Source organism: Juglans microcarpa x Juglans regia, chromosome 7S (genome assembly GCF_004785595.1).
Source record: "Juglans microcarpa x Juglans regia isolate MS1-56 chromosome 7S, Jm3101_v1.0, whole genome shotgun sequence".
Taxonomy (NCBI): Eukaryota; Viridiplantae; Streptophyta; class Magnoliopsida; order Fagales; family Juglandaceae; genus Juglans; species Juglans microcarpa x Juglans regia.
The window spans coordinates 2,566,415-2,582,347 of NC_054607.1; the positions used below are offsets into that span (position 1 = coordinate 2,566,415).

The following is a 15,933-nucleotide window of genomic DNA, read 5'->3' on the forward strand; positions in this document are numbered from 1 at the left end:
TTTTGCTCTCTTTGCTGTGCTAGCTGCTACCCGACAACACAATAAACAGCGACTTTTCTCTGTTCTCGCTGGAAAACGCTAAAGAAAGTAGCTAGCAAGAGGGGGAATACAGCTTTGAAAATTGACCATTTCGGACTTCTGTCTTACCACTTTTACCCCCCGAGTTTTTTGTGATGTGCCCAAATCAACCTCATGTAAAGGTAGAACGAGGCTTATCTCATGTAAAAAAAGTAATATTTTTTAATTCTTATTATTATTTATCACAAGTTTCAGACAGTGACGAAAAAAAAGAAATATATCATCTCGCCAGATTATCTCCATTACAGCAACCTGTATTATCACCAGTCCATCAGACCTCTCCTTTTCAACAAGCCTTTCATTCTCAGGATAATCAAGTCGTCTAAACATAATACTTATAAAGAGACTAATTCTCAAAAGAGTTGGAAGCAGAAGACATAAAAAAATAAAGATTTACACCTAATTCTTTTCTAGCAAATTTCTTTTATTTCTCTATTTACTTTTTTAATTTTAAATCGTTATATATAGTTAATCCAGTTCTATTAATATTACTTATTATATCATCATATGTGAGATTATGAAAATCAATAGTACTATCTGATTTTGATAATAATTCTCGTAACTTTTAGACGAAATAATATGAAAATCCGGTTATAAACTTTTCCTTCCAGTTTAGATGTTGGCAATCATTTCGTTATTATTATTATTCCTTTAAGAAAAATAATTATTGTTACTTGTTATTAAAATTACCTTTATATAATTTCTTTATCAATATGGCAGTACTCAATAACTTAACATTCCATGTGGCAAAGAATAAAATATTAAAAACTCATATAGAAAGTTTAAGAGCGTTTGAAGATTATATAAGAATTAAATAAAAAAAAAAAGGAGAAACCTTACAAAAAAAACTTGAAAATCCAAAAAACAAAAATCAAAGGTTTTTAGCAACATTCTTACAACTAAAATAATACCCAATAAAAATAAGGAGTGACCAAGCTACTCCTTTGATTCAATCCCCCTTACCCTTCTATGCCCCTTAAAGGGGGATGATATTTTTAATTTTAAGGTGTTAAGTCTAGGGTATTATTTTTAAAGAAAGTAAATATTAATAATAAATCGAACTAGTTTTTAAATAGAATGCACGAGATTTACTTATCTTAAATGAAAATTCTAAATATACTTAAGAAAAATTTATAAAACATTTATTTATCCATATGTTATTGATATGTTGAAATTCAAGAGTTGAATTTTAAAAGAAAATTAACAAAATTAATATTGTAAGTAAAAGTATAAATACATATAATCCTTCTATTCTAAAATTATGTCTCATTCTTTTTTATTCAAAAAAAAAAAAAAACTCTTTACCCCACAAATTCTTCTGAAATTGACATTTATGATGAAAAAAAACAACATTTATCAAAAGGGTTTATTTTTATAATACATCTCAACTCGCCTTATATTATTTAATTATAATAATTTTTTAAATTTATATTTAAAAGAAAATAAAAATTGAATTTTTTTAAATTTTAAAATAAAAATAATATTAATAATATTTTATTTAATTTTTAATTTTAATCTCTTAAAAATTAGAGATGTTGTGTGGGGTAGGGTAGCCATGGCATGCATCCAAGAAGACGATAAAATTGGCAAAGAGATACCCGCTTGGGTGGCTTGGTGCCAAGATTCTTAGGTGCAGACAAAGAGGGTTTAGGCATTGGCAATTGCGTGTGACCGTACTCATATATCATCAGCACTCAGCAGTGCGGTGCAGGCAGCCTAAAGCCACCCACCGGCTCATAGCACAGCAGCCCAAACCAGCAAACCTCATCACCTCAGGTACTTTCATATCACATCCTACAGGTACTTATTTTCCCCCACAAGCCCAGGATCTTTTCCTTTATTACGTGAATTGACTAAAGTGAGCCTGATTTTGCTTAGTTTAGCTCAAGGTCTTTACAGGCGTTGATTTGTGACCACTCAAGGAGCCGGGGGCAGCCAGGCTTCTGTAGAGTGTAGAGTGTAGAGTTAACAAATCAAGATCTTTTCAAGTGTCAAAGATAGCCTGCTTCAAAAGTCAAAGATACTCTCTTCAAGCAGTAGCTGAGACCATCTTTTTCTCATGCTAACTTCATACCAAGCTAAAATATGGCATCCCATGAGCCATGTCTTCTTAACTGTCACATATCATCTCTTGGTGACGGAAAGACAAAGGAGCTCCTTGCACCAGTTAAATTAATTTTTTTTTAATTTTTACCTAAAATATAATAAAATAATTTAAATTTTTAAAATTTTTTAAATTTTAAAATAATAATAAGATGAGATATTTTTTAAATTTAAATGAGATCAAACTTCGTTGTTTTTCATAAATAAGATGAGATAAAATGAAAGTTAAAAATTAAATAAAATATTATTAGAATATATTTTTTTAATATTAATTTTGTTTTAAAATTTAAAAAAGTTGAATTATTTATTTTATTTTATATGAAAATTTAAAAAAATTATAATAATTAGATAAAATGAGTTGAAAATTTTTTAAAAAACAAACGAGACAGATTGTCTCCGTTTAGGGAAGATTTGCTCTTCTTAGAGATTTTTGTTATGAACCACTCGTTGTTGGATGAATCTGTGTCTAAAATTGATGCTCTACTTGGGGTTGGATCCCTGATGGTTAGACAATGAAGATTCAATATGTTGGAATATAAATGCATGTCTTGCTTTGGGAGGTTTGACTTTGCCACCGAGCCAAAAAATTAGATGGGCAGGAACATGGGAAGCATGTACCGGAGTTACAGACAATATGATTCTCCTAGATACAGTTAGCAAGTAATGTTGCTATAGGTGTAGAGGGGGGCCTAGCACTAGACGAGGGTAATTGCCTATGAGGTGGGATATGGGAGGGAGGACAGGCTCCATGTGCAAAGGGATTGACCCAGTTCAATAAAATTCCAAGTGCAGGTCATTGCAAACAATGCAATACAAAAGTACTCTTTTAAGGCTCTAATCCAAAGGAGTCTGGTGTTTGCTAGCCATCACCTCATGGGGTGGGGACTATCCCTCCAAGGCCTCCACGAGGAGGGATCTTCACCTTGGTGATCATGATCATGTTGATCTCGACAACAGATCCAATATACTTGGTGCTGGCGAAAAGTACTGTGTTTGACAACAACTTATCTTCAACGAGACATCTCCAAAACCATGCTTGCAGAGTATATTAACGTGGAATATCATAAAAGATTTGAAAGTGTTTTTACAACCTAATCAAAAGTTACTCGTTTCAGAGATGCAGAAGGCTTTGAAGATTTGCCTCAAAAACCATTACTCCCAAAGTGCTGGAGGTTTCTACTGTGGTTGGGCCCGTCGAATGGTTTGAAAGACCCTCTTTTTTATGGGAGTGTTTGGGTCTTCTATGCAAAAGGTTTTGTTTACCTTCAAAATTCATCTCAATTTATCTTAATTCATCTCATTATTACAATTTTATCAAATTTTCACATAAAATATAATAAACAATTTAACTTTTTTAAATTTCAAAACAACTTTTATAAATTTTTTCACAAAATAATTCAACTTTTATTTTACTATTTACAAACCATCTCAATCCATCTTAACTCATTTTTAAATTCAAACACTATTGAAGGGTTTAAGACATGAGAAAACCTGGAGAGTGATCCGGCTGCTCCCCCTCATTAATCAACCCACTAATGATTGTGCGCCATATAAGTATTTTATAATGTCTAGTCTACATTTACATACACTAAATCAGAAACTCATACAGCCCCTCCCTCACTCCTTCGTCTTCCATACCATCCCAACCCAAACGGAAGCATATCCACTCGAAATATCCCATCCCATGTAATGTCCAGTTATCATACGAATGAATCCAAAATTTAGAAATTGTTATATTAATCTTTATTCCCTCCCTCCAAAGAGAGACCAATTTAGGTGGAGTTTGAGACCCATATTCATCTTCAAACTGTGGACATCTGAAAGCTTTATGTTTATGATTTTAGATTTTGTCAATACTTGTTGGATCTATTGACTAACATATTTCAATTAACTTTTTATTTAAGGGATTGACATTTAAAATAGAAAAATGGTACTTTTTATTTATTTTTTAAATGCTTAAAAGAACTAGTGAATATGTGTATTTTTTAAATGTTAACAAAATATTTGAAAAAAAAAAAATTGCACTAACTAACATGTCTAATGGTAAATGTTGGACGACAAAATACCATCACCTTTTAAAATAAATTAAAATGAGAAACAAAATAAATTTAATTGAGAATAAGAAAAATGAATAATGATTTGGTTATTATCCTCCTACTACTCATTTACTATTTTTTTTTTTTTGTATTTGATTTTTTAAAATTTTTTAATTTTACTTAATGGTTAAAACTATTAGTAAAATTATATATATATTTTAATTTTTTTAATGATTAAGAATGTTAAAAAAAATACTTAAAATAAAATAATAAAAAAATAAAAAACTTCAAATACACTATAAGTAATAAATAAGTAGTGAGAGGGTAAATATAATAAATAATTTCCAATCACCTAATGCCATATCATAAGATGATGAAAGAATGATAAAAATTGAAATGATGAGTAGTATTACTCTAAAAATATTTATAATAGAAAAAAAGTAACATTGTTTTTAAAAATAAAACTTCCGACAATTCCTCTTTGGAACAGATGGCGCTTGGTTTTGAGCATTAACACCTTTCAATAGACGTTTGCCACCTCAGCACTCCATTAAACTAAAAGCATTCTTATTGGATTGGCCAAATGCATCTTCAAATTTTAGCTAATATCACATAAATTTACATTTGCCTATTCCATTTAAATTAAATCTTCACATTGGATTATCCATTTACTTTCTATATAATAATAAATTATTATTATTTTAATAATCAATTAATTAAATTTATTTTTATCACATTTTGTAGTTCTACCAATTAAATGTTAATAATAATTATATTCTAAATGTTAAATGTTAATTATATTCTAATTAATTTAATTTGTTTGTTTGGAGTGAAACTAATATTTTAATGTTTGAAAGTATTATTAAATGTTAATAATAATTATATTCTAATTAAATTAATATTAAAAAAGTATTATATGATGTTAATAATAATTATATTCTAAATGTTAAATGTTAATTATATTCTAATTAATTTAATTTGTTTGTTTAGAGTGAAAAACTAATATTTTAATATTTAATAAAGCAATTATAGTTAACTATATTTGATGAAACACTGTAGTTAAAATTCAAATTATTTTAGAGATAATCAATTTAATATGAAGGTTTTTTAAAATAAATTATCTAAATTTTAACTACCTTCGACTTTGATCAAGCTAACGAGGATGTTATAATTACATAAGCCGCATCACATGAAATTACAAGTGATATCAGAAGCAGACTGGCTCGTATCTCCTTTGAAAATACTAGATATTGTTCAATCGGTAGAGCAGCTCCAGGCCGCCGCACACCGTGCCCTCCTTGATGAAGAAACTCCACGGACAAGCTTGCGTACAGCATGTCTCAAAGAAGGCGCACAATTTTTCAACCACTTCCCTTACTTTACTATCCATCGATGCCAAGTCCTTAAAAACACCAATATGAAACTCAACTCGGGCAAGCCACTATTCGATGAAGGTGTCGCTGGGGTACAATCTTCACCCTCTGCCGAATCTGCAACTATTTGTTTGAATTTTTTGAGTTCTTTGTTCTCAGAAGCTGCAGATCGTCGTCTCTCTTTATCTAATGCCTTCCTGATCTTCTCCCTTCTCTCCATGGGTTTAATAGACAAAGCTCCGTTCGTTTTCTTATCCTTCTTTATTTTCTTCCACTCCAAAGGATTCGAAACAACATATCTTTATGATCCTTTAATTCATTTCCTCCTTCACAAAGCTGAAGTTTCTCTTCTTACTGCTCATTTAGTCCAAATTTTTTAATTTATTTATAAATTAACCTGCATAACAGTACATTAGAAAAGCAATCACTAAAGACCCAAATTGGAGGGTCATGGGTGTGGGCAACGGCGATGACTGGCTTCGGAGAGAGGTCACTGCAGGGAGAGAGGGTGCGCATGGGTCTGGGAGAGAGGAGAGGGTCTGTGTAAAGTGGGTGTTTTTGGGAGCACATCCAACCAAAGATATTCTCAACTTCCAATACTAGACCTTTGGAGGGACTGCTATGATGATATTGTTCTGGACAGCCGGCGGCGTGCAAGCTGCGAACAGCTCTGTGGGCAACATAGGGCTGCTGCTGAGGCAAAGTTGTACAGAATCTCAGTGATATGCTACAAAGAAAAATTTTAAACATAAATCTCGTATTCTCGGTATATTATTTAAAAATATATGATTTTATTCTTTGAGTTATATTATATAAAAATTTCACATTCTATAAATTACTTAAAAATATATGATTTGTTTTTAAATCATGTGAGGAGTGTGAGGCTTAAAGAGTAAAATCATATGTTTTTAAATTAGATATAAGTTGAAATTATTTGTGGATAGTAAAATAAATGTTGAATTATTTATTATATTTTATGTAAAGATTTAGAAAAGTTGTTTTGAGATTTGAAAAAATTGAATTATTTATTATATTTTATATGAAAATTTAAAAATGTTGTAATGATGAGATGGGATGAAATGAGTTGAGACGAGTTAAAATAAATTTTAAATATAAATGAGCCCTACTCTTATATTTCATATTTTATGAGATATGAAATATAATAAAAAAATCAAATCAAATATTTTTAAGTGCGCGATTTATATGTAAGTAATAAATTAATAATCGAAAAAGTCAACCAGAGCCTCCACATTCAACCAATCAGATTAATATATAACAGATAATTAAATAATTGAGTCCAAGATTGTATAAGTCGTCACAAATTAGTTAAAATAATTATGGAGAAAAATATTTTAAATTTGGAGTTGTTGGAATCTTTGACTACCAAATGGTATTGATCTTCACTAACCTTTGTTTTAACAGAAGTCCTATATGCACAGTGCGCAACTCTGAGGACCTAATAAAAAACTCCAACGAGGAAATTACAGGAGTTATTGACAAAAAAGAAAATTAATATTCCAAATACTTTTATAATTATAAAAATAGACACAATATGTTGACCTACAGCATTTAAAAGACTGAAGTCTTCAACATCGATCTGCGTATTTTTTTATGACAAGTTTAAATAAGATGAGATGAGATGAGTTATAAATAATAATAAAATAATTTATAAATAATAGTAAAGTGATTTGAATTAAAATATTTTATAGAATTTTAAAAAAGGAGAAAAAAAAGTTGAATACAAATATTATAAATTTAAAATATTATTAGAATATTATTTTTATTTTGAGATTTGAAAAAAATTGAATTTTTTTTTTTGTTTTGTTTAGAAGTTTGAAAAAATTGTAATGATTAGATGAAAAAATTAAAAAATTATTGTGTTTATAGTGTTTGGAATCTTTAGATACTGAGATGAGATAAGATAAGAGGCTTTTGACCTTAATTGCATGAAATGTTTGAGAAACATGATTGTTGAGAATTTCAATCTACTAGAAATTAGTTCTTGAAATGGATTCGTTTGGATTGTGAGAATGGATGAAATAAGATGAGATAGTTTTAAATGAGTTGAATAAAATATTATTATAATTTTATTTTTTAATATTATTATTTTTTTAAAATTTTAAAAATTAAATTATTTATTATATTTTATATAAAAATTTAAAAAAAATTATAATAATAAAATAAGATAAAATAAATTAAGATAATTTATGTATCTAAACGGGGCAAAGAAGCCCCTAGACTTGCATGATGAGTTAAGTCAGGACGCCAGCTTCTCCAATGCAATGGTACTAGAGTGAACATTTGAAGGGTAATTAACTTCAATTCTCTGTAGAAGTCACTCATTGGCCTGCATCTATTCTTTATTTTTATCTCTCAGTTTTGACTTTATGGAGCTGTCTCTGACCCACCCCCACCAACCATAGCCCCCCATTTGTCACCAAACAATGCAAACATATATTCAGTACCACTCACCATTGGCCTTGTTCTTTGTATCAAACATACAACTCAAAAGAACCAACTTACCACTAAAGACTTCACTTGGTGCATGTACTTGGGGACACCAAATTGTGAAAGTTTTGTTGGGCTCCGAAGATATGCATCTGTTACTTAAAAAATGTTGATATTGAAAGAATTTCATTTTATTTTATCTTATTATTATATTTTTTTTAAAATCTTTACACAAAATATAATAAACAATTTAATTTTTTCAAATTCAGGCTGTGAAGACATATATTTGCTTAGGGGTGTGCAAAATTTCTAAAATTTCGACTCCGACTCCGTCGGAGTCATCGGAATTCGGAGTAGCTCCGAATATCTATTCGGAGTCGGAGTCGGAGCTCCAAGAAGCTCCGATTCCGACTCTGAAATTTTTTTACTGTACACTTGCACTCGAGCGAGGTGTCGAGCGCAAGTCGAGCACACGTTGTATTGAACATTGGCTCGATCGACATGTCGGAGAGGTTCGCTCGAGCGACATGTCGAGCGGAAGTCGAGCGAACCTCTCTGAAAGAGTTCCGCTCGAGCGCCACGTCGAGTGCACGTCGAGCTCCGATCTTATGTCGGAGCTCCTATAGGAGGTCGGAGCTCTGATAGGATCGGAGTCGGACTCCGACTCCAATTCGGAGTCAGAGTCGGAGCTCCAATTTGGCTCCGACTCTTGTCGGAGTCGGAGGTCGGAAACGAGCACTCCGACTCCGTCGGAGTCAGAGCCCAGCCCTATATTTGCTATTTAAGATCTCGTATGAATAGTGAAAGTGTTTCATTTCATCTCAACTCTGCTCATTATTATAATTTTTTTAAATTCTCACATAAAATATAATAAATAATTCAATATTTTCAAATTTTAAAATAATAATAATATTAGAAAATAATATTTTAATAATATTTTATTCAACTTTCATTTAAAACTATCTTATCTCACTTCACTATCTAAACCGCACCTAAGTCAATAGTTTTGTATTAGATAGAATTCAGACTTTGCAAGTGATTTCTTTTGGGTATCAACTCCTACTTATTGTGTGAAGAGAAATACTACGACTTTCTATATTTGATTTATTTAGTCAATATGACGCATTTTAAATGACTTTAGATCAACTTATACTCAATGAAAACTCACTTAAAACATAATATACCAATTTTCATAATTAGAGATGACATAATTTATAATACAAATGACATTATTCTCTCATGAGGATTAATATGTCACGAGTTTATATCACATCTTTTTGTATTCATCGATCTACAAATCGTCATCGGATGGTTGAACAATAGCCCCAATTTTTGTATCTCACTCTCTTGTCATACCCTTGAATTTTCTAACTCTCTAGTACATTTTGTATTCCGATATGCATCATTACGAGAGTAGTTGAACAAGACTGATCTATTAATCTATCTTATTCACTTGTCGTATATTAAAGTTTTTCATTATTTCTATCCCTTTTGATCTTCATATCTTGTATTGGCTAAGGTATCGTTTGGATTTGAAGATGAGTTGAGATGAGTTGATATGAGTTGTGAATAATAGTGAGATGAGTTGTGAATAGTGGTAAAATTTATAAGTTAAAATTGATGAATAATAATGAATAATAGTGAGATGAATTGAGATAAATTAAAATGAGTTGAGATGATTTACGAATACATAATTATTATGACAATTATGTCCTAAAATTCTTGCATCGACCTGTTCTCAGGGGTAGGTAATTGGTAGTTAGAAAAGGTGCATGCAGTAATTCAACTCGTGAAGATCGGTCAGTGACCTCCACCACAGGCCATTATATTGTGTCTACACAAAGCATTACGTTTGCTTTGAAATGCATAAAGCAACAAACGTCTTCACATTCTAAAATACAACTCATTTCAGGGTACGAAAATTGGCAGACATGGAAATTAGCCACTTTAGGATTAGTTTAGATTTAGAGATAAGGTGAAATAATTTTAAATGAAAGTTAAAAAAAAATATTATTATAATATTATATTTTTTAATATTATTATTATTTTGAGATTTAAAAAGGTTGAATTGTTTATTATATTTTATACGTTTATTTAAAAAAATTATAATGATGAGATAAAATGATATGAAACATTATTTTAAATCCAAACAGGACTTTAAAGTCACCATAAAAAGAAATTCGCTCGTAAGTTTGTCACTTCAAACTTATCACTAGTGTAATTATACCTTTTTTTTCGTCCTTTTCTTTTAAATATTTTTTAAAAACAAAAAATATATATCACTTTATTAATAATTACTTTTTTAGCTATTTAAAAAAAAAAAATCCAAATAAGAGACAACTCAACTCATGAGACAAGTATCGTTCTTCAAAAAATAAGACCTGCCCGCCAAGAAATCATCAGCGTCAAAAGGACAGATCATATACGTACGTGCCAAGAAACCCTAAAGTGCATGGCACCAAAGCTCTAGGGTCGATGTACGTATGATCGATGTTAATTATTCTCTTCTTTAGTTAGCTTTTATGCCATCTTTATCTTATAAACCATAGTAATTGTTTAAAAGATTACTTTGCTTTAGTTCTTTTATACAAATTATAAGAGATGTTTTAGTAATTACTATTAAAATAAGAGTAATTATACATACAACTATAAAGTACGTAAATGCCGCGTAATCGTTTTGAAAAAAAGTTAAATTTGCTATTAAAAAATTATTTTTTTTATGTCGGTCCCATGTTTTATTCATTTTTTTCAAAGTAATTATGCATCGGTTGCACAATTCACGGTTGTAAATATATTTTCTCTTAAAATAATCTATTGTTTCCTCTTTGAGAAGTAATATAGCGACCATAATTTTTTTTCTATAAAAATAAATTTATAAATTAATATGATTTTATATAATAAATACACTTGACATGTCACATATTACAATAAAAATAATTTTATCATCTAACGTATTACATCAAACCGCATTAATTTATAAATTTACTTTTGTAAAATTTTATTATTGCGAAACATTTCTCTTCTTGATTTAAGATCCTTTACTCGTACATAAAACTGGAAATATTGATCCAATTAAAAAAAAAGATTCATGTCTCGTAATTTCACAATCCAATTATGTCTTGTAATTTTGATTCTTCGTCAAGAAAGAATATTTCCATATCAAAACTATGCAGTCTTTGACCTAAAAAATAATCTAAGATTTTAGGATAATAAAATTAAAAAAAATCTCAATAATTATAATTTATTTCTGAAAAAGATTATTTATACTTGTTCATGTAATAGCGTTTTATTTTTATTATTATTATTCTTCCTTAAAATCGAATCACGAGCGAAAAATAGTGTGAAATTATCACAGAAAATCATAGAAATGATTTACAAGTTCTAAATAAACAAATCTCGTATAAGTCTTTATAAAAAAAGTGAATCACATCTAAAAAAGTGTAAAAAATCTATTTTTTATTGGTGAGACTAATTTTTTTTACAAAAAACATTGTATAATTGTATAAAGGGATCCTAAACTCACCTAAACTCATCATTACAACTTTTTCAAATTTCAATATAAAATATAATAAATAATTCAAAATTTTCAAATCTTAAAATAATAATAATATTAAAAAATAATATTCTAATAATATTTTATCAACTTAACTTAATCCAACATCCATACAAAGTCTAAGTCAAGACTATTTGAGACTTGTATATTACTTTTAAAAGAGTAAAGTGGTCAATTTAAAGGGTGATGCTACAGCCCCTGTCAAATTCTATCGAAAATTTGTCCCAATAATGCCATTTGGCATTTTTTTTGGTTTTGATTTTGATTTTTGTTCATTTTTTTTTTATCTTTAAATATATTTTTTTAAAAATTTATAATATTATTAAAAAATATTTTTTTAAATAAAATAAATAAATAGAAGACCCACTGTGTGGACATATCATCGGGATACCAAGCATTCTCCCAAGTAAAACTAGTCAACTTCTCAATTACCAATGTTTTGTCAAAGGTGGTGCTAGCGGGCCAGCACTCGTTAGCATAAATGTGTGGTTTTTTTTTTATTAATTTTTTGTAAATATTTTGTTAATATTTTCAATTATTAAGAAATATTAAAAAAATATATAATTTTATTAATACTTAATTTATTAATCACTAAGTAAAATAAAAAATAATAAAATAAAATATTATTATTATTTTAAGATTTAAAAAATTTAAATTATTTATTATATTTTATTTAAAAATTTAAAAAAATTATAATAATAATATAAAATGAATTGAAGTCAATTTTAATCCAAACTAAGACTAGAGAGTTATCTTTTAAAAAAAAAAAAAGAAAAAGATTAGAGAGTTAAATAGCATTTTTCTTTTGTCAACCCTCCTGACAAAACCCTCCTAAAAATATACACCCAATAAATAAAATAACCAAAAAAAGAGAAAAAAGAAAAGAAAAGAAAGCAATGGCTCAATACCTTCCTTCCAAGGCATCCAAAGCACCATCACCATCGCACAGCTGCACAAGCAGTAGTGTAACCCAAGAGTTCTCACTTCTCAAACTCTCTCAGACTCTCTCTCTGAAAAAGCCTTTCTCTTCATCTTTTCTCTCCAATCTTTGTACTGATTCAGAGTCCAATTCCATTCCAAAATGCCGGACGCAGATGGCTCCTCCAAACCCCCACAAATCTCTGATATGTTCCAGAAATTCGCCCAGGCTTTCAAGTCCAAGACCTTCGAGTTCTTCGCCGAAATCGAAGCCGTCGAAGACTCCGACGGTTTTTCCCTCCTTGACTCCGCCGAAGAAGTCATCACGGACCAGAAGGTCGTTGTAATCAAGCCTGATCCAATTTACGGTCCCTCCGTGCCCGAACAGCCATCACTATCACCACCACGGTCGGTGATGCCATGGCCATTGAACCGGACCCAGAACAAAACCATCAATACCCGTCTCACCCAGACCGTAATTTCTTCCATTTTTGCTACAGTTTCCTCTTTTGAAGCTTCGTACTTTCAGTTACAGGCTGCCCATGTTCCGTTTGCTGAGGAAAACGTGAAGGACGCGGATAGAGCCTTGGTCTCACACCTTCAAAGGCTGTCTGAATTCAAGCAGTTCTATAAAGATTGTTGTAGAAACCAGGATTTTGGTGATGATTTGCCGATTGGGTCTTGCATGGAAGCTCGGGTGGAAGAGAATCAAAGCAAGCTGCGTATACTCGGGAACGTTTCGAATCGGTTACAGTCGGAGATTGATCAGAAAGATAACCAGGTTTTGGCTTTGAAGAAGAAGTTGGGTGAGATTCAGAAGTCCAATTTTGAGTTGTCAAAGAGGTTGTCTGGTAACTTGAATTCATCTTATGATGTTTTGTTGTCGGTTAGAGTATTTGATTCTGTGTTACTTGATGCCTGTAGAGCAACACATAGGTTTACGAAGATTTTGATTGAATTGATGAGGAAAGCTATGTGGGATTTGGGTTTGGCAGCCAATTCTGTATATGCGGATATCGAGTACGCAAAAGAAGGACATAGTCGGTATGCCTTTCTGTCGTATGTCTCTTTATTGATGTTTAAAGGATTTCATTTGGATGGCTTTGGAGTGGGCGAGAATGAAATTGTGTGCAATGGGCATGTTTTGAATTCCGAAAAGAATAGTAGTTCTTTGAAGCAATTGCTCGAGCACGTATCTAGCAATCCTGTGGAGTTGCTGAGTATGAATCGGAAGTGTGAATTTGCTAAATTTTGTGAGACTAAGTATCAGGAGCTTATCCACCCTATCATGGAATCATCGATTTTCAGTAATTTGGACCGAAATGAAACGATGTTGAATTCGTGGAAATCATTGAGCGTGTTCTACGATTCATTTGTGAGAATGGCGAGCTCGATATGGACCTTGCATAAGTTGGCGTTTTCATTTGATCCTGTGGTTGAGATTTTTAAAGTGGAGAGGGGCATGGATTTCTCGATGGTGTACATGGAAGATGTCACAAGGAGATTTATATTGCCATGTAAAACAAGAGCAAAGGTGGGGTTCACTGTGGTTCCTGGTTTTAAAATTGTAAGGACAATAATTCAGTCTCAGGTTTATTTGAGTGGCCTGAAATATAGGGAGTAGTAATCCATGGTTCTGGTTTAGGAAATCATGGCAATGGTAATGGACAGAACAGTTTTATTCAGTGATCCAAAACCAGTTGTTTTGGTTTTTGTTTCATAGGCTTCTTTTCTGGTCAAGGTTTAGTGATTGAATTCCATGAATTCAACATTGGAAATGTACAAATCAAAGTATGCACATCTCTTTCACTCTGCCTTAGAAGGAAAGACCTTGAAACACACAGGTATCATAGCCTCTTGCTATGCTGCTGAAGTGGGAGTAACTGGGGGTATAGCTGCTTCTTTTTTGGCTATCTTGTGATCGGTAGCTGTGATTCTGTCTGGTTTGTGAATTTGGTTTTCCTTATTTATGTTTAACTCATATGTAGAGTAAAATGTATAGAACCTTGTTTTTATTTTTCTCCCCCATTTTTCTTAGGTTCATCAGACACAAATACATTCTGAATTTGTATCTTAATCAGCCACTCTAACAACTAATCATAGTGTTGACTTTCAATTGTAAACTGTTACTGCATGAGCGAGTGATACTATCACCATCAAGTGTATGATATCATTACTATATACACTCTTGAGAAAAGAATTTTCTTACTTGGTCTGAATGACAGAAGGAACATTGCATGTCTACCACCTTCTCGTCTCAAATTTGTCTGTGATATGGGTGGGGACTTAAGATGTTCGACTCCTTGTGTTTTGCACTGGCCGGGGTTTAATCGGGTAAAAGACATGTTTGCATGATCCCGGGGTTCCTCATCATAAAAAAGAAATGTTTGATGAAGCTTTTTGCCTCAGAGGATCTAGAAATCATAGCTCTTGTTTTATATCTCACACTGGCTTTGCTTTGCTTCTTTGCGAATAATTCACATGTTTAAACTCACTTGTGGAGACATATGTATCGATTTAATTTCTCACTGCAGGGTATCCTTATTCTGTCTGTTCTTCATGGTTTAAAGCCTGTGATGTTTGCCTCGGCCTGGGCCTTTTTGTTGGGTATAGGGAGACCACTTCCAATGTTCTTTTTTACTATTGTTGCAGTCTAATCTTTTCATGAACTTCAATCATTTTCTGAAGCCTTCAGACATTCTTGCTGGTGAGATGCTACATAGGGAGATATCAAGCCATTGACATTTATTAGATATAGTTGATCAAGCAAAGCATAAAGGAGATGGCTTGGTTAATTAGAGCCTTATGTTTGTCCATAAAATATTAGCTATAGCCTTCTCTCTCTCTCTCTCTTTTGGCAAAGTTTAAGCACAATATGAAATTATATGATTCTCTTTCTTTCTTCCTCACTATTTTTTTGTGTAACAAGGTATTCTTATATATTTCATTTCCAAACATCATTCAAACACATAACAGTTTTCAATTTCAAATCTTCAACTTTTTCATCTAATTACACCTAATCATTATCCAAACACAACCAACACAACTTTCTCAAATTTCCAAACAAAACATAAAAAATAACTCAACTTTTTCAAATTCAATTTTTTAAAAAAAAAAAAAAAAAAAATTATATTTTTATTCATTTTTTTCTCTCTCATTTTCCAAAATTCAATAAAACATATTAACTCAAATCATAAACCATTTTACTACTTTTCAACTAGTCGGTTTAGCTAATGGGTACAATAGGACCATTAAAGTTTTGCCATTGCATATCTTCTTTTCATGGATTAGGCTTTGATGGAATGCTTGCAAGTCTCAAATAGCCCAATTAATTAGCCCAAGGCAAAGCCCATAAGCTTATTTATGTTCTGAGATGCAACCCAACTAAGTCGGTGTTCTATGTGGGCTTTGTTCCCATTCTCAT

At 31.1% G+C, this 15,933-nt stretch overlaps 1 protein-coding gene across 1 annotated transcript; it reads left to right on the plus strand.

Moving 5' to 3' along the window:
* Window positions 1-12,507: 12,507 nt before the first annotated feature.
* LOC121241535 (protein GRAVITROPIC IN THE LIGHT 1-like) lies at window positions 12,508-14,660 on the plus strand. Its single transcript, XM_041139333.1, has one exon. It carries the CDS (start codon window positions 12,673-12,675, stop codon window positions 14,131-14,133), a length of 1,461 nt encoding a protein of 486 aa, XP_040995267.1. The 5' UTR covers window positions 12,508-12,672; the 3' UTR covers window positions 14,134-14,660.
* The last annotated feature ends 1,273 nt before the right edge of the window (window positions 14,661-15,933 follow it).